At 39.0% G+C, this 19,176-nt stretch overlaps 1 protein-coding gene across 2 annotated transcripts in view; it reads right to left on the bottom strand.

The window, feature by feature from the left end:
• Positions 1-766: 766 nt before the first annotated feature.
• Positions 767-19,176, bottom strand: part of LOC126365856 (structural maintenance of chromosomes protein 5) — a 164,427-nt gene continuing 146,017 nt past the window's right edge. The window contains exons 15-20 of one of the 2 annotated variants that reach the window (XM_050008519.1): positions 17,937-18,113; positions 15,539-15,742; positions 15,112-15,339; positions 14,852-15,031; positions 14,625-14,720; positions 767-1,429 (exon numbers count right to left, since the gene is read on the bottom strand). In XM_050008519.1, the coding sequence (XP_049864476.1) occupies positions 1,301-1,429; positions 14,625-14,720; positions 14,852-15,031; positions 15,112-15,339; positions 15,539-15,742; positions 17,937-18,113 (1,014 nt within the window). In that variant the 3' untranslated portion in view covers positions 767-1,300. The remainder of the gene's footprint in view (positions 1,430-14,624; positions 14,721-14,851; positions 15,032-15,111; positions 15,340-15,538; positions 15,743-17,936; positions 18,114-19,176) is intronic. The other variant, XM_050008521.1, reaches the window with a different exon arrangement.

The raw sequence follows: 19,176 nt of genomic DNA, 5'->3' as shown, positions 1-19,176 counted from the left end.
TCACACTGGGCAGATATTCTGCGATATTGGCATTTGTCACTGATTGCTGATCATGTAGTCAGCAGTCTCTCATCTCCTAATCTATTCATGCACATCATATTAGAGTTATTTATGCTGAGTATCAGCTGTATGTCTTTGATCAAACACCAATGAACCTATAGTCTTCCTTCATTTTGTAAAAGTGTCCTTATCACATGACCTCCCCGTATGCAACTGCAATATCTGAATACATCATGAACACTACCTGTCCTGTCACATCGGCGACTTCTGTGGATGTATGCAGCAAGAATGGCATGCTAAGTTCTGCTAGCTAGTAAGTCTTAAATCTAATCACTTGACTGTTCCAGCAAATAATTCACTAGGCAACAGAGTGGAGCACTATTGAAAGCCTTTTTGGAAGTCAAGAAACAACACATGAACTTGTGGCTCTGTTGTCATCAGCCTTTGGGATCTTGTGACCAGACAGACAAGTCTGAGGTTCACATTACTGGTGCAGAATTCACATTGATTCCTACAGAATAATTTTTCAGTCTCCACAAAACACTTCGTTTGCTACAAAATTCTACAGCAAATTCACGACCGCAAGATAGATCTCTATTTCTGTGTACCTATTATCCTATGAACTTTCTTAAAGACTGGAACAACTTGCACTTTTTATCCAACCCTATCAGGTGGTCCTATACCAATAGCATAAACTGTTTTAAGAAGAGGAGCCAGTTCCTCCACATAATCAATATATACTCTAATGGGTCAAGCAACCATTCAATTTTGTACTCAGTTTTTTCTGTATTTTCCATTGTGTTCATTACAGTCAAACATACAAATTTTGTTGTGATGTCTTGAATAAAATAATTTTGAGAGATATAACTCAGAATTTGAGTCATAGTTTAAGCATCCTCTGCTTTGGTGGCATCATAATGAAACTTCAGTAGGCGAAGACCTCATCTTCATATTTACTGAATGCCTCTTGCGTATCTGTCCTCCACATAAATATATATAATTGCAATTTAAAAGGCTTCTTAACCATCTGAACAAATACTAGGGTCTGCTAAACACAAATGTTTTATCATAAATGCCTTTTATAACAAAGAGTGAAAGTGCTAGAGAGAAAAACATAGACACCAAGACACTACATAGTTTTATAATTAAAGCCAAATTTTATTCATAAGTTTTAAATACATAACACTGAAATGCCACGGCAGCAAACATTCACAGTGGCAAGTTTTTCATATGAAGTATTACATAAAACATGATAAAAAATTATAAAAATAAATATAACTTATTTAAATACATTTAACAGTTACACTCTTCTTCTTTTGTCAGGATTGCGGAAGTCCTTACATCTCCACAGCTGGTAGTTATTTGCTATGTTTCCATTATTGACAATAATAATTTTTATATTGTCATGGTACTCCAAGTCTGGCAGCAACTAAATACAAAGAAACAAAAGCCATTTATATCTCAATCACATTACAACATTAAAATGCTACTGTGGGGAGAGAGAGAGGGGGGGGAGAGAGAGGGAGGAGAGAGGGGGGGTGGAGAGAGGAGGGGAGAGAGAGAGTGAGGGGGGGAGAGAGAGAGTGGAGGGAGAGAGAGGGGGGGGAGGGAGAGAGAGAGGGGGGAGGGAGAGAGAGAGGGGGGAGGGAGAGAGAGAGGGGGGAGAGGGAGGGAGAGAGAGAGAGAGAGAGAGAGAGAGAGAGTGAGGGAGGGAGAGAGAGGGAGAGAGAGTGAGGGAGAGAGAGAGAGTGAGTGAGGGAGAGAGAGAGAGAGAGAGAGAGAGAGAGAGTGAGGGAGAGAGAGTGAGGGAGAGGGAGAGAGAGAGAGAGAGTGAGGGAGTGAGAGTGAGGGAGAGAGGGAGAGAGAGTGAGGGAGAGAGGGAGAGAGAGTGAGGGAGAGAGGGAGAGAGAGTGAGGGAGAGAGGGAGAGTGAGGGAGAGAGAGAGAGTGAGGGAGAGAGAGAGAGTGAGGGAGAGAGAGAGAGTGAGGGAGAGAGAGTGAGGGAGAGAGAGTGAGGGAGAGAGAGTGAGGGAGAGAGAGTGAGGGAGAGAGAGTGAGGGAGAGAGAGTGAGGGAGAGAGAGAGAGTGAGTGAGGGAGAGAGAGAGAGAGAGTGAGGGAGAGAGAGTGAGGGAGAGGGAGAGAGAGAGAGTGAGAGTGAGGGAGAGAGGGAGAGAGAGTGAGGGAGAGAGGGAGAGTGAGGGAGAGAGAGAGAGTGAGGGAGAGAGAGAGAGTGAGGGAGAGAGAGAGAGTGAGTGAGGGAGAGAGAGAGAGAGAGAGTGAGGGAGAGAGAGTGAGGGAGAGAGGGAGAGAGAGTGAGGGAGAGAGGGAGAGAGAGTGAGGGAGGGAGGGAGAGAGAGTGAGGGAGAGAGAGAGAGAGTGAGGGAGGGAGAGAGAGAGAGAGAGAGAGAGAGAGAGAGAGAGAGAGAGAGAGAGAGAGAGAGAGAGAGAGAGAGAGAGAGAGAGAGAGAGAGAGAGAGAGAGAGAGAGAGAGTGAGGGAGAGAGAGTGAGGGGGAGAGAGTGAGGGAGAGAGAGTGAGGGAGAGAGAGTGAGGGAGAGAGAGTGAGGGAGAGAGAGTGAGGGAGAGAGAGTGAGGAAGAGAGAGTGAGGGAGAGAGAGTGAGGGAGAGAGAGTGAGGGAGAGAGAGAACAGACAAAGAATTTAGATTTCCTTGGAGACCTTATGTGATAAAAACTGAAAAGCACAAATCAGTTGGGGTCTTCAAAAGCCCCAGTCATGGAGGGTGAGTAGAACGCAAAGACACCAAGTAGTGTCATATGCCTTAGGCAGGTACAAAAAGAATGCAACACAGTGTTGCTGTTTACAAAAAGCCTGTCAGACTGCTGTTTCCAACCTAAGCAAGTGGTCAATTGTCGACCATCCCTCCTGGAAACCACACTGATAGGTTGACCATAGGCCCCAAGATTCAAGAACGGGGCATAATTGTAGGCAAACATCCTTTCAAGCATTGGTCAGCCTAATCAACCGGTAACTATTGCGAGACGTTGGGTTCTAACCTGGCTTAAGAACTGCAGCAACTATGCCATGTCGCCCACATTGCAATGGGAAGGCACTTGAAGCTAAAACCTGAAGAGATATTGCCTTTGGAGAGTACTCAGGTGTTGGATTTTTTGACTGTGAGATGGATACGACACTAGATCGCGTGTTTGGGTTGGGGCAACAGTCTCACGTAGTTCCCAGTCAGTGAATGGTTCATTATAGGATTCATTTTGGTGGGGAGTGAAACATAAAGGGATGTCTTAACCTTGCTGCTTTTGCAGTAGGAAGTAAACGAAGTTGGAATATGAGACCATTGTTGCCGTAAAGTGGGTCGCAAGGTGTTCCACCAGAAAAAGTGAATCAATACAAAGGCCACCCTGTAGAACAAGAACCAGAATATGCTTTGAACGTTGGCAGTCAACCAGACCACAGAGCTTCGCTTATGCCCGAGATGAAGAGGCCTATGTCCCCAGGGAAGAGAGACACAGCATTTGGTTGATTAGATAGCGAGCCTTAGCATAAAGTCTCTTAAAACTGATGAGGCTGGTCTGCTATGGCTGTCGTTTGAATCACTCCAAGGCCTATCGGTAATCCTGAATAGCATTTGCAATGTCTTTGGTCCACCACAGCACCAGCTGACATTTGGCAAAGGGGGAGAGGCCTGTAGAAATGGGAACCACAAGGAGTTCCAGCAGCAGAAACGATCGCGTCAGATGCCTAGCACAATCTCATCAATACAATCTGACAGGGAGGTGGCAAATGTAACAGAAGACACATACAATGGCCTGTTGGCTCTGTGAAGTCTCCATGTGATAGTCAGTCAGTCTGGCAGTGGCAGGGAAAAGATATGATCAAGCCAGCACTGTCACAAAGGTTGTCACATACTGACCAATGTAGTGAAGCCACTAAATTAGGGGAAGAGATCATTAGGTCAATAGCTGAGAAGGAGACCCATCATTGAGGAGTCGATCATTGTCTATGAGAAGCTGGCCAATTAGGAGGCCCCTATCAGATTAAATGGCACTGCCCAACAGATGGTGGTGTGTGCTGAAGTCCCAAAGCAGGAGGGAAAGTAGTTGGATTAATATGGTCTAACCAGCATAAGTATGTGGCTGCCTAGAGGTAGGTAAACAATGCAAATAATAATTGCTAAGGTCGTTTGCACCCACACCGCTATTGCTTCCAATGATGTACGAAGAGGAATCCAGTCACCAACAACACCTGTACTAATCAAATGACCTTATGGGACCGGCACAGATCTGACAGAAAGCACCATAACCATGGAGCGATGGAGAATAATAACCAATGAAGTGTGTTTCTTGGATAGCTAAGCACATCGCAGAAGAGCAGGAAATAAAGTGTTGGCAGTTCTGGCAGGTGATAGTGGTACCCATTACAGTTTGACTGAACGATCACGTTACTGATGGCCAGGTTAGGACTGAAGGGACCAGGAGGGCCAGTCAAGCCATAGGATCTCTGCCTGTCACCTGTGGCGATGGAACTACATTCACAAACATCGGTTCTGAATCCGATTGTGTAAAAGGACCTGACACCTAAGGGGGCACCTGACAAGCCTTGTCTTGATTCCGATTATTCTTATTCTTCTTTTCCTTTGTAACTTTTGGTGGACAAGGTTCATTCAATGGGCTACCTGCATTGAGTGTAGGGACAGATAAAGAGCGGACAGCCCTGAGACCCACAGGCTATGGCTCCTTCAGCCATTGTTCGGTGTCAGGCATCTGGTCCGATGGTTGCAGGTGTACACATTAAATAAAATGTAGACTTCACTGCTGGAGATTAATCCACAGGTCCTCATCTGCTTCGAGCATGAGATCTCTGTGGAAGACAACTTCTTGGACAATGTTCAAAGTTCTGTATGGGGCAATGATCACAGTTATGTTACCTAAATGATCAAGTGCCTGAAAAGCTGTAGACTGATCAGCAGAGGAAGTTTTAATTAATACCAAACCATTTCGCATTTTCCCCAGAAACTCAACTTCTCCAAACTTGTCTTTGATCTTTTCAACATTGTCTTTGATCTTTTTGACACAAAAGTATCGCCATCAGTCTGAGCACACAGACGAAGTATTGGGTGAAGTATTTCGCGAGCAGGCGTTTGGCTTGTCCCCCTTCCCATAGCGTAGACATGAAAGGAAATGTTGTGGGATTGTATCCCTCTGCATTATAATGATCTTTCCTATCTGATGAGATTACTAGTGTGATGTCTTCATGGTTAAGGGGCTACTACCATGCAGAAATTTAATGAATCCCCTTCACCTCTACACACACACACACACACACACACACACACACACAAAATGAAATGGCTACTGTGCCAAGTTTTGGGCATAGCACCTTTATAAGAAAGGAAGGGTACTAAGTGATAAAGCCACAAAATGTAGAATATATGCCACACTGGCCAACCTCCCTTTTCTTGTCTAAACTATATGTTACACTTCTGAACAAGATTTACACTTCACACAAATACCTTCAAGGCTTCCTCACTCTCTACTTCAGCCATCATCCGTAATTTTACTGCACAAATGGCAAACCTCATCTACTACTTCTGCGTCTCATTTTCTAATCTAATTTTCTCAGCATCGCCTGATTTAATTCGGCTACATTCAATTACCTTTTTTTTCCATCTTCATCCTCATTTCAACACACTGTCCATTCTATTCTACAACTCTACCAAATTCTTTGCTGTATAACAGATTATAACTTCATCAGCAAACATCAAGCTTTTCATTTCTCCCCCTAAATTTTAATTCATTCTCCAAACTCTTCTTTTGTTCTCTTTACTGCTTGCTCAATGTACAGATTGAGTAACATTTGGGATAGGCTACAACCATATGACTTCCTTCTCAATCACTACTTCCCTTTCATGCTCTATGGTTTGTGGACAAGGTGTACATAACGTTTTGCTCCCTGTATGTTACCCTGTTAACTTCAGAATTTTGAAGATTGTTTTCGAATCAACATTGTCAATAAATGTCTAGTTTCCAAATGCTGTAAACCTAGGTTTGCCTTTCTTTAACCTATTTTCTAAGTCGTAGGACCAGTACTGCCTCACGTGTACCTGTATCACTCTGCAACCCAAACTGATCTTCCCTCATGTCAGCATCAATTACGTTTTCCATTCTTCTGCATATGATTCATGTTAGTATTTTGCACCAAGAATTATTGAACTGATAGTTTGGTAATATTCACATCTGTCAGCATCTCATTTATTTGAAGTTGGAATAGTTATTTTTTGAAGTCTGACGGTATTCCCATTTCATGTCTTATGCAGCATGTGGAATAGATCTGTCATGGTCACCTCTTCCAAATATAGCAGTAGTTCTGAGGGAGTGTCATCTACTCAAAGAGGCTTGTTCTCACATCTTTCAGTGCTCTGTCAGATTCTTGTTACTGCGTCATATCTCCCATGTCATTTTCATCTGCTTCGTCTTCCCTTTCTAAAATAGGACCTTCCAGTTCGTTTCCCTTCTGTAGACCCTTTATATGCAGGGCAAGTCAAAAAGGACTTGACAACTTTGGAATGATGCAGAAATTTATTGAGATAACTAACAGAATTAGTAGATGTATCATTTTGTAGCAAATAACCTCAAGTTTTAATCACGTAGTGCATCAGTACCCCATCCCGCCACCACGAGTGCCAGGGTAACACAGTTAAAATGTCTTCTTTTACTGGAGCATTTTGGTTTCATGAAAAGCTCTGCCAGAACTGTTCAGCATAAATTTTCACCAAATATGCAAAAGAACCTACAAGCAGGCCTAGAATTTAGTTTAGCATAAGAACATAGTAGAGACAGGTCATTTGCTGCAATACGATACATCACCATGTTGCCTGTGTGTTGTTGATTATGCCCCCCTCACTTCTCAGACTTGACACCACTGGATTTCTTTCTCGAGGGTTTTGTTGAAGACCATGTGTATGTTCCTCCCCTATCAAACAATTTAGCCAACCTGAAAAATCAAATCTATGCTGCCACTGTACAAGTTATGCCTGATTTGCTTCAACAAGTGTGGGAAGAAATCGATTACCAGTGTGGGTAATGATAAGACAAACGGCAGTCACATCAAAAGAAAACGCACTTGACACTTATATATGAAACTTGAGACTGTTTACTACAAAATGACTATCTACCAATTCTGTAGTTATCCAAATCAATTTCTATATCATTCCAAAGTTGTAAAGTACTTTTTGATTCACCTTGTATTTCCTTCACCTTTCCCCTCTTTACTTGGTGCTAGTTTTCAACCTGAGCTCTTGGTGTTCATACAGCTGCAAATATTTTCCCCAAAAGTCTCTTTAGTTTTGCTACAGGTCCATGAACCATGGATCTTGCCTTCAGTGGGGAGACTTGGGTGCCTCAGCGATACAAATACCCATACCATAGGTGCAACCACAATGGAGGGTTATCTGTTGAGAGGCCAGACAAATGTGTGGTTCCTGATGGGGGGCAGCAGCCTTTTCAGTAGTTGCAGGGGTAACAGTCTGGACGATTGACTGATCTGGCCTTATAACATAAATCAAAACAGCCTTGCTGTGCTGGTACTGTGAACAGCTGAAAGCAAGGGGAAACTACAGCCATAATTTTTCCCAAGGGCATGCAGCTTTATTGTATGGTTAAATAATGATGGCATCCTCTTGGATAAAATATACCAGAGTTAAAGTAGTCGCCCATTCGGATCACTGGGTGCAGACTACTCAGGAGGATGTTGTTATCAGGAGAAACAAAACTGGTGTTCTACGGATCAGAGTGTGGAATGTCAGACCCCTTAATTGGGCAGGTAGGTTAGAAAATTTGAAAAGGGAAATGGAAAGGTTAAAGTTACACATAGTGAGAATTAGTGAAGTTTGGCGGCAGGAGGAACAAGACTTCTGGTGAGGTGAGTACAGGGTTTTACAAATACAAAGTCAAATAACAGTAATGCACAAGTAGGTTTAGTAATGAAGAAGAAAAGCAGATAAGCTACTACGAACAGCATAGTGAACGCATTATTGTAGCCAAGATAAACACAAAGCCCACACCTACCACAGTAGTGTAAGTTTATGTGCCAACTAGCCCCACAGATGAAAAAATTGAAGAAATGTGATAAAAGAATTTATTCAGATAGTTAAGGGAGACGAAAATTTAATAGCCTTGGGGGACTGGAATTCGATAGTAGGAAAAGGAAGAGAAGGAAAAGTAGTAGGTGAATATGTACTGGGAGTAAGGAATGAATAAGGAAGCCAACGGGTAGAAATTTGCACAAACCATAACTTAATCGTAGCTAACACTTGGTTTAAGATTCATAGAAAAAGGTTGTATATGTGAAAGAGGCCTGGAGATACTGGAAGGTTTCAGGTATATTATATAATGATAAGACAATGATTTAGGAACCAGGTTTTAAATTGAAAGACATTTCCATGGGCAGATGTGGACTTTGACCACAATTTATTGGTTATGGACTAGAGATTAAAACTGGAGAAACTGTACAAAGGTAGGAATTTAACGAGATGGGACCTGGATAAACAAAGAACCAGAGGTTGTAGAGAGTTTCAGAGAGAGCATTAGGGAATGACTGACAAGAACAGGGGGAAGAAATATAGTAGAAGAAGAATGTGTAGCTTTGAGAGATGAAATAGTGAAGGCAGCAGAGGATTAAGTAGGTAAAACAACAAGGGCTAGTAGAAATCCTTGGGTAACAGAAGAGAGATTGACTTTAATTAACAAAGGGAGAAAATATAAAAATGCAGTAAATGAAGCAGGTAAAAAGTAATATAAACGTCTCAAAAATGTGATCGACAGAAAGTGCAAAATGGCTAAGCAGGGATGGCTTGAGGTCAGATGTAAGGATGTAGAAGCAAGTAGGAGTAAGATAGATAACTGCCTACAGTGAAATTAATGAGACCTTTGAAGAAAAGAGAACCACTTGTATGAATATCAAAAGAGCTCATATGGAAAAACAATTCTAAGTAAAGAACAGAAAGGTGAAAGGAGTATACAGAGGGTTTATACTTGAGGGCAATATTTTGGAAATGGAAGAGGATGTAGATGTAGATGTAGATGAAGATGAAATGGGAGCTATGATATGGCATGAAGAATTTGACAGAGTACTGAAAGACCTAAGTCAAAACAAGGCCCCAAGACTAGACAACTGATAGCCTTGGGAGAACCAGCCACAACAAGGCTCTTCCATCTAGTGAGCAAGATGGTAATTCCAATCCCAAAGAACGCAGGTGTTGACGTGTGAAAATTACCAAACTATCAGTTTAATAAGTCATGGTTGCAAATACTAACACGAATTCTTTACAAATGAATGGAGAAACTGGTAGAAGCAGACCTCGGGGAAGATCAGACAGAAAAATGTGGCAGGAGACTTAAATTTATCATATTTACCCAAATTTACAAATATTTTATCATAATAGAAAAAAGGTGAATACATTCTGGGCAGACAGGGATGTAAAAGAAGGGTACTATCCCTTCAACTTATGTGACGGCTTCAAAGACATTTAAATCAAAACGTTCTGATATATTCATGCTTTTTTCTTGTTAGCATTAGTACCTATGTAATGTAATGTAACATGATACTTGACGTCATGATTTTTAACATGACAGATACCATCAAGTCATCCAACTTGGCATTTCTCACGTCATCCAATGTGACACAAGGTGTCCTTAAAGTTAGGGAGGTAAGCATCCTCACTCTGGGATACTTCCTATTCTACACGCTTCCCACTCTACAGAAGCACATACATGTGTCTATTTGTTCTTACACCCCTCAAGATACGTGTAACAGGGAATTGGTGTTGGGGGAGAAGAACTGGCTATGGCCATGAAAGTTAGTGAAGAAGTGCCTGACGGGCTGAGTTGATAAAATTAATCAGAGCTCAGAGTGCGACTCTAGGGTTGGTAAATGCTCAAAGTTTTATGTTAAACTCATTGGATTCACAATTAAATTCTCAGAGTGAAACTAAATATTCAAACAACAAATTTGAGTTTGTTAAGCGCCAAGGTCAACTCTCAAAGCGACGAATTTAGTAATCTGCGTGAAGGCATGGGTGCTTTGAAGACTGAGTTTGATGCTATAAGTGTCAAAGTAGAAAATTTAGAAATAGATCTAAAAAACCAGTTGACGAACTGTGACTGCTCATATAAATTATATGTTTACTGACCTTAGAAACAGAACGATACCTTTCAGGATTTGTCAAAAAGGTTAGAATTTAACATTGAGTACAAATGAGATAATGTAGAATCCAAACTCACTGAAAAGTTAGGCTCTTTTGAAAATGTGTACAATATTAAGTATAAAGATGTAAGATGTGCTGTACACTTTTCAAGGGAGTGTAGATAAGCATAATGAGTTAATGCTAATCATTCAATCACAAATTACAGGAGTCAGTACATGGGTAGACAATGTGGATAGGAATTTCCAAGAGAAAATAGCTAACTCTGATATTATAAATGCAATTAGTTTGGAGGAACAATTTGGGGAAATTATAGATCAAAAAGTTATCGAGAGAATAACATATGGGTATGTATAACCTATTCCTTCTTTTGAACTCCTTGATGCCAGGAAGGGTATAGAAGACCTGTGGAGAGAATTCAAGCTTATTCAAGACAAAGTAGAAAAAAGGGTAACTTTAACTAATGTGGTATTAACTAGTGAAACTGTGAATGACTTACAATGGGGAGCTAATTCAGGGTTATCTAAACAATTCTCTAAATTTAAGCTGGACGGAGATGTACTTCCGACCCATTTCTTAAAAAGGTTTAACCAAGCATTACCAAAAAATTTAGAAGAGTTGTTGTCTTTTGTTGATGCACCTAATGCAACAAATAAGAACTGCAACAAAACTTTACACCAAAGTGAAAGTTCGAACTATAAAAAGAATAGCGGAAATAATTTTTAAAGGCATGAGGCAAACTTAGCACAAGTACACCTGTGCAACAAGAAAGGTTCAAATGGTAATTATGAAAAGAAGCATCCATATTCAAATTTAGATCCAGTAAATTCTCAAGAATTTGTACCGAATAACCAAAAAACACAAAATGGGAATGTAGTATCTCGTTACAGTAACCAACCTGTAATTAGTAGTAACATTATTCGACCTGGATCCAGGACCAGCGCCCAGGTCATGGAAATACATTAGGAGGCCGTTTCCATATAAGTATCTTAACTTTATGCACAAAATACCCACAAAGGAATGGTTGTTGCTTGAAGAAACAAGCTCAGCTACTAATAACTCACAGGGACATTAACATTCTGAGTTAACGGGTGGAGTGATGAACATCGGATCCCGAGTTGTTTTTGGTTTTTCTTCCGAATAGTTTCCTACACCGAATTCCTTTAGAATCTAGAACTATACTGCAATGTTATTGCTTAAAAAACTGGACATGACCATAAAACAGAGAAACTGAAGAGAATCATAAAAAAGAGAGATTTCTAGGCAAAATAAACTGAATGAAGCATTATATTTGTGGAAAATGTAATTTGATATGACTAACAGAACAAATGTTATACCAAAGTGTATGGCCTTTCTATTTTGTATAGAGTATTTTATACATTTTGTGAGATATGATAGAGATGGGAGGGTTTGTATAAATTTTGAAATGGGTGGGTATCGTAGCTAAAAGCTTGATTTACAAGAACACATAAATCATGACTAACACACATCACATCTTTCAAACAACCCTCACAAACAAGTGTGCCCAATTCTTGTTCATTTGCCGTTTCCATAGGGTTGCATGGATTTCCTTCGGGGGACCTCAAATGGAAAAAGTTGGATAAGTCCGTTCTGTAGGAGACGATTTAACACCAAACCTGGCATTACACTGATTTACCTGAGAGGTATTGATCCTGGGGAAGTGGGGTGGGAAGGGTTTCCTGTCTTTGGGGATGTCTTCGTTCTCTTATTCGATCCTAGCAACCATACCTGTATTTTTTCTTTCTTACTTCTCATTTTGAGGACCTGTCTATCTTTGCCCTCTTTCCATATTCATAAACTTCTATCGCTGAAGTCCTTCCTTATTTCCGAGGTTACTAATAACCTACATCTTATCTTTAGATAAGACGGCCGGAGAATCAGACTACACGAACACACATCCACGTATACACAAATATACATTTCTATGCAAACATTAAATTATGTAAGACAAAGCCTATCATGATGTGAGGACTGCCAGCAGTTGTAGGGGAAAAGGTGTGTACACAGGGAATTATGTGAATATACATGGGGAGTTATTACGGTTCTACATCGAATGTACATAAGAAGAAGTGCACATACATAACAAACAACCATAAAGTAGTAATGAGTAATGGATAAATAAGAGAGAGCCATGAGCAAAGAAATAAAACAAAAGTAGGAGAAGAATACGTCAGGTTGACCACTAAACAATGTCAGTGCAATAAAAACTCTGATGAATGAAGGATAATGGGTTGTAAGTAGTATATATAGACATAATATCTATTGAAAGTGTAGAAGTTGATAAGTAGGGGAGAATTATAGGGAGTGAATGATATATTAAATAATGAATGCAAAGTTTAAAATAGATTTATATCTTTACCAGAAGATACTTAATTATGGTATACACAGAAGTTTATATTAAGGTAATGAACCGTGAGGCCTACTCAGACAGGATAAGAGGGACGTACGTGGCAATCACTCAGTATAAAGAGCAGGCGTACCTAGACAGGACAATCCGTGGCTTAGAAAATAGAGATGTTTGTAAGGGGTGTAGCTATGAGAATGGAAAGAGGAAGTGCTCTCATAAGGTCAACCCACAAGCAAGGAATAGGTACTGATCATAGGAGAAGGGGACTGTATCGTGACAAAAGTCACAAATTTTATAGGAATTATTCTGGAAAGTGTAAATTCTATAAACGACTAGCATTATTATGTTTTGTGGAATTAAATGAGTCTCAAAAGAACACTTTCATTTTGCCCAGAGTTTCTCCATGTTACAACTAATGATAATAGTACATACTAGGAAAAAGGTAAAACAAAAAGATAAGAATAGAAAATAGATTACTCATGTGTCTAACACCTCATGTTTTCGATTGCAAAAGGAAATAAAGAAAAGAAAAGAGTCCTCACAATTCCTAAATATTGGTAAAGCTGACTAAAACCACAAGTAAATGCTCATGTCTTATTAACAAAGTAAAATAAGAAAAGAATAGAATAGAAAGACAATAAGCAAAAGATTGTTCCAGAGAGGACAGAACTGTTTTCGAAAGGAGAGAGATGTATATTAACATATGAAAAAATTGTATACTGTTAAGATATGAAATGTTATGAGTTATATTACTTGCATAATCATTATGTATAAATTATCACGTGTTCGATCTGGATGGGGATATGTAGCGATTCGAGAATTTCTGTGCAAATTCTAGAACCACTCAGCCTTCTACTGCCTCGAACATGTGGTATTCTAGGCACGAGTGTGGGATGCTAAAACCTACCTACTGCGCATCACTTGTGCGAGTGCGTATGTGCGCGTGCATGTGTGTGTGCGCACGCAGGTTTAAAATCGATTGTGGGAAGAAAGTAGACCTGTCGGGCAATCCATATAGGTTTCAGTGCGTGTGTAAGCAAGAACCATGGAGTTTTTATGCTGTTCTGTGCTTACTGTGTCATTGACTACTGTTATGTGGAACAAGAACAGTTAAATAAGTACTCTTGTAGACACTTGACTCAGCTAAAATAGAGGCAAAACGTATTTTTGGATTCATTTTATGAAAGTCATGGTAGTCAAGCCAACTTTCTTTTAACTGTAACTCATTTTGCTTCTAATGTTCGATGGTATGAGGTACTTACAGAAAGTTGCATATGTATGTTGAACGTTTGAATTATGTTGTGCATGAAAGTCAAATACATCATTAACTGACGAAAAGGAAAGTTTGTATGTCTACTCACTTTATAAGTAGAAAAAGGCTTTAAAAGTTCCTGAACCTAGCTCTATTCGATGAAGAAGAAGTAAAGAGATTTTCCAGCAGCTGACTATCCTGCAAAGAAGAGGGGCTGCAAAATTCCAAGTAAGTCTCATCGTAAATGTGGTTTGGGGAAATAAATCAATATAACCCACACCCACACTAAGTCATCAGAACATTAGACCACATGGAGGAAGGGTAGCTGTGCTCTTTTCGTAGTTGAAAATTAAAAACTCCTCTCCCCCCCTCAATGCTAACTATGACTGTCATGCTATCATAATGCAATGTGACTGCCTAGGAAATGTCTGCAACAATACTGCGCAGTCTCCATTGTGTCAAACAGCAAATATTGCTGACCTGTACTGTATGTTAGAAATTCCCCAAGAACTTCCATACTTCAGTGGAACTTCTCATTAGCTTAAGTGAGTACAAAAACATTGCAATGCCTCTTCTTTCTCTTCTTCGTCATTCACCTTGCTTTTGTCCTGCAACTGGAGTTGTGAGGAACTCTGTGGCAGGTCTAAAACTGAACTTTCACAGTGGTGCCCACTGGTTACTGATTTCTGATGGGCAATCACCATATTCCATGAAAGAATAGGTTGACTGAGTTCTAAAGATAGATTACGTGATGGTTCAGAGTATCAGATAAAAACATTCTATTAACAAAAAATTCAATACACAAATTCATGAATATAGAAATACCTACCTTAGGTGTCAATAAAAAATACTGTGATGTATCTGGGCGAGTTGCAGCCTTAACCAGAAAGTTGAACACTGCACGTTCATTTCGTGGATCCATGCCCTGAAATCAGATAAAATCAAGTATAATGTATTTCAGATCTTTAGCTCATCAGCAATATTAAACCAGGTAACTGCAACGAAGTCCAGATATAACTGTGAAAAATACAGTGAAAATAATTCAGACTAACTCACTTGGTTTATTTCATCTACACAGCGAAATGGCACGAATGTCAATTCTTGCAGCGCTATCATGTAAATTGCTGTTGCAACTGATCGTTCACCTCCACTTTGCAAGTTTTGGCTTAACTCACGTAGCTGCTCTCCATCTCTGTATTTTACTCTTATATGAAGACCATACTGATCGTAATCATTCTGAAACAATAACACAAAAAATTGCAACTACTGAAATATTTCATACATCCAGGAAACAACATTACATTCAATATGCTAACCTGGTCTTCTCCCATACTCAAAAGCACTTCACCAGCACATCCCATTTCTTCAAAGCACCTTCCAAAATTATTATTGATTTTTGCAACTAATTCTTGCAGTGGTGTCAGCCAGTCGTTTCTACACCGCTCGAGGCCAGCTTGAAGTCTTTGAAGATTATCACGCATAGTACTGACTTTTGATTTACCTTCTATAATCTTTTTTCCTCTTGCTTCAAATTCTGCAATAACCTGAAATAATTCATAAATTATACATACACACACTAAAATACAAAAGTATCTAGTAGGCAACTTTTCAAAATTTTTCTTTACATGCTGTGTAAATATTTAATTCAAGTTTGCTGTCATCTTATTAGAATACATTTAATATTGTAATTTCTCATTTGTGAAGTCACTATTTCTGTCAAGTTAATTATAGAAAATTTCTTACCCCAGTGTCAACATCACCAATGAAATCTGCCTTTGCTTGTTCTGTTTGTATCTTCTTATCCAAATCTTGAACTGTTTGTTGCACATTTCTGAATGTATCTTTATTACCTTTCACATCTGCAATTGCCTTTTCTGCATGTCTGAGTAACTGTTTCTGCTGCGTTTGCAGTTCTGACAACTCTCCTTTCAACTTTCGAACTGTGTTCTAGAATGGGGGGGAAAAAAAAAAAAAATGGATTTTTTTTTCCATTCAAATTACACACAATTGCTAGCTTAGCAATATTTGGAAAGCAAACGCCACTTCTTAAGCACGTGATACAAGCTGAAACAGTGAAGAAGGAGAAGAAATACAACACTGCTAATAGTAATTAAGAGTGAGTGTCGTGTTGTATCATGTCATGCACAATGACAAATTTCTTACAAAAGACACACACACACACCTGACTGCAGTCTCTGGCAACTGACACCCACTGCACTATGGTTTCCGTTGCTTGAGACTGTAGTCGTGTGTGGGAGTTGCGTTTGCATTTTCGTGTGTGTGTGTGGGGGGGGGGGGGGGGGGGGGCATGCGCCTTGCACTTCGGTATAACAGCTGTTCCGTTAGTCATATCATATTACATTTTCCACAAATATAATGCTCCATTCAATTTATTTCGTCGAGACATCTTTTTTTTTGTGATTCTCTTCAGTTTGTGTCTATTTTATGGTCATGTCAAGTTTTTTAAGCAATAACATTGCAGTATAGTTCTAGATTCTAAAGGAATTCGGTGCAGGAAACTATTCGGAAGAAAAACCAAAAACAACTCGGGATCCGATGGTCATCACTCCGCCCGTTAACTCAGAGTGTTAATGTCCCTTACTGGCCAAAAGCTTTATTTGTGACAGTCTTTTTGTTGCGTCTATGTGTGACTCTCCATCTCCGCTGTATGGCAAGTAGCAACTCTACTATATGGTGAGTAGTAACTCTACTATCTAGTGAGTAGTAACTTTTCTTTTCATAATATTGTTACATTCCATCCTGGATTTTCCATTGTTTGATTTTTACAACAATTTCAAGTACGACAAAGTGATTGCACAAGAGAAAAACTAAGTGAACTTGTGAATCCGGAAGTAAACAATGTTTACACAAATTGCAATATCTGAAAGGAATCGATACACTGTTTTAATAAACTGAAGGAAAAGGAGATTAAAGTTGAGTTTTCCTTAAACACACAAAAAAATGTGTCTTATCTCTGCTCAGTTCTATAAATGATAACCAAGTTGGGGAAACCATCAAAAACCAAAATATGTATGGTCAATAGGAGATTTCAATCACTATCCTAACAGGAGCCCCGAATCTTAACTGTGTCACCCTAGCTGTATTTCCTCCATATAATATTTATAAAAATAAGATTATCTGGACAATATAATATTAGCCATACAAAACATTACAACCCTCCCTCTTCTGTATGAAATAGTGCACCAGTGTTAACACACAGAGTATGTGATGCAGTGGAGGGCGGCTATTCAAACTTGAAAGAGACACTTCCAGATAAGATAAGGTTGATACTGTCAAAAGAAGCTCCTGATAAATTAATGCGGTGAGAGGGCGGAGGGGGGGGGGGGGGGGGGGGTGTCAAATCACAATAATGCCTTTTCTTTCCTAACCAGAAGTTTAACCATGGTTTTTAAAAAATTGATAATTTATATAGAATAATATTCATGTAATTTACAGAATTTGAAATATTAAGCATTTTAAAACTTGTGATTTTTGCTCAAGAAAAATGCAGAATTTTCAGAGATTTAATGAAATTGCCTGAGATTTCTTTCATTTTTCCAGGTAAAATGTAATTCTCTTAGATCTCCAGGTTTTCCATAAAAATCTTCCGCCCTATAGTACAAGAAACACCAAAAAAGGCTGCAAGGGTGTATGACCCCCTAACACACAGTATTGAGAAAGCTGTTAATATCACCAACTTTGAGCATGGCTAAATTCTGATGGACCAGTGGATTTGAAAGTGAGTTCCACTATTATTAATAACTATTGCAAACAGTCAATTCATAGTGAATCAACACTGGATAACAAACCTTCAGATGTTCGTGGAACTTCAGCCTTCTCTTGAGCAGACCAACTGCTGATTACAGGCAAGGCAAGTGCCAGATTAACAGTGTCTTGTAGTTCTTAAATTAACCTCTACAAGTGAGGTAATAGGAACAGTATGTAGTTAATAATAAAAAGAATGACCACTCCTCACCAAAGAATAAAGTACTGAATGCTGTTGCTGAGCAAACTGCAAGTCTCAGTACAATTCTTGTGCAAAATTTGCCATGCATTCACAAGAACAAAGAAGAAAAGTAAACAAAGTAACTTGTAAATATGTAATAGAAGTACAGCAAACTTAGTATAGCTTAACAAGTACCTCAAGTTCTAAACATTTCTGCTTTATTTCCTGAGCATCATGCTGATACCTTTCCACTTCAGCTGCAGTGTCTTCTGTCTCATACTGAAGCAGCCTTAAGTTGTTCATCAATTCCACATATTCTTTTAGAGTTTCGTGGGATTTACTTTCACTGTTGAAAGCATCTAAAATTATTTTCTGAAAAAAGAAATCAACTTTTATTCCAGTGCCACAAATAAATACTAATAGAAATACAATTTTATTTGCTAGGAAAGTTAACCTCCTTGTGAAATAATGAGTATTACCAACCAAATGTTCCAAGAAGGTTGAGGAGATTAAGCTACAAAGAAAACCCAAAAGAAAAAAAATAGAGTTCATAAATTAGAAGCTTTAATTTTTGCTCCCATTAGTTTAAACATCCCTGATAATTGCAAAGAGTGGGTGACAATTGCAAGAAAGATTAATAATGTTAATAATAACATTACAGAATAGTTACGAAGAATAATAATCTTAATAATTATTATTATTACATAATTTTTTATTTTCTGTTACCCACTGCAGTATTCCTGGGTGGATTAACATGGTACTGCTGTTACTGGTTCTCATCAGGATAAATGAGGAGGGCTGGTATGAAGAAGTCATTAATACAGATGGCAAAATCGGAGTACTTCATGAGTGATAATCCTGGTTTTATTAGGAAATAGTAATTACTCTTAAGCAAACTTACACTGTACAGTGTGATGGCGCAAAGAAAACAAATTAGTAACACATGAGGTAACTCTTTAAAGGAATCTAAACTCACCAAAATACAATATAAGCAACCAATTGGATTCTAAGGGGCAGGGAGTCTCATGCAAAAGGTGAGTTAGTGTGTCTTGGAAATCTTTAAGTGTACAACAATCTTATACAGTTATACTTATAACTTTCTAGGTCACCATTTTTTATGAAGCAGCTGACTAAAGAGCACTTAATAGAACTGCAATAAAACTGCTTTATGAATGAAGAAATTTCCTTAAAAGCAGAGCCAAAGAAGAGTGATAATGAACATCCTTAGGCCTGTCTCAAACTTCGAACCTAGAAGTGATGGACACTGTTTGCTAAGATGGTGCAGTGAAAACAAAACATACACTTATTAATTCCCATGCCCAAACAAATAATAAAAATTAGAAGCATTTCTAAGAATAAGACATATGCTGGAAAATGGTTGTGAAAGGAAAAAATTCCGGGACACCAAGTAAAGAAATAATAAGGTGATTTTAAT

This window comes from Schistocerca gregaria, chromosome 4, assembly GCF_023897955.1.
Source record: "Schistocerca gregaria isolate iqSchGreg1 chromosome 4, iqSchGreg1.2, whole genome shotgun sequence".
NCBI classification, from domain to species: Eukaryota; Metazoa; Arthropoda; class Insecta; order Orthoptera; family Acrididae; genus Schistocerca; species Schistocerca gregaria.
The sequence above is the reverse complement of the archived record's forward strand: the minus strand, read 5'-3'. Positions and strand labels throughout refer to the sequence as shown.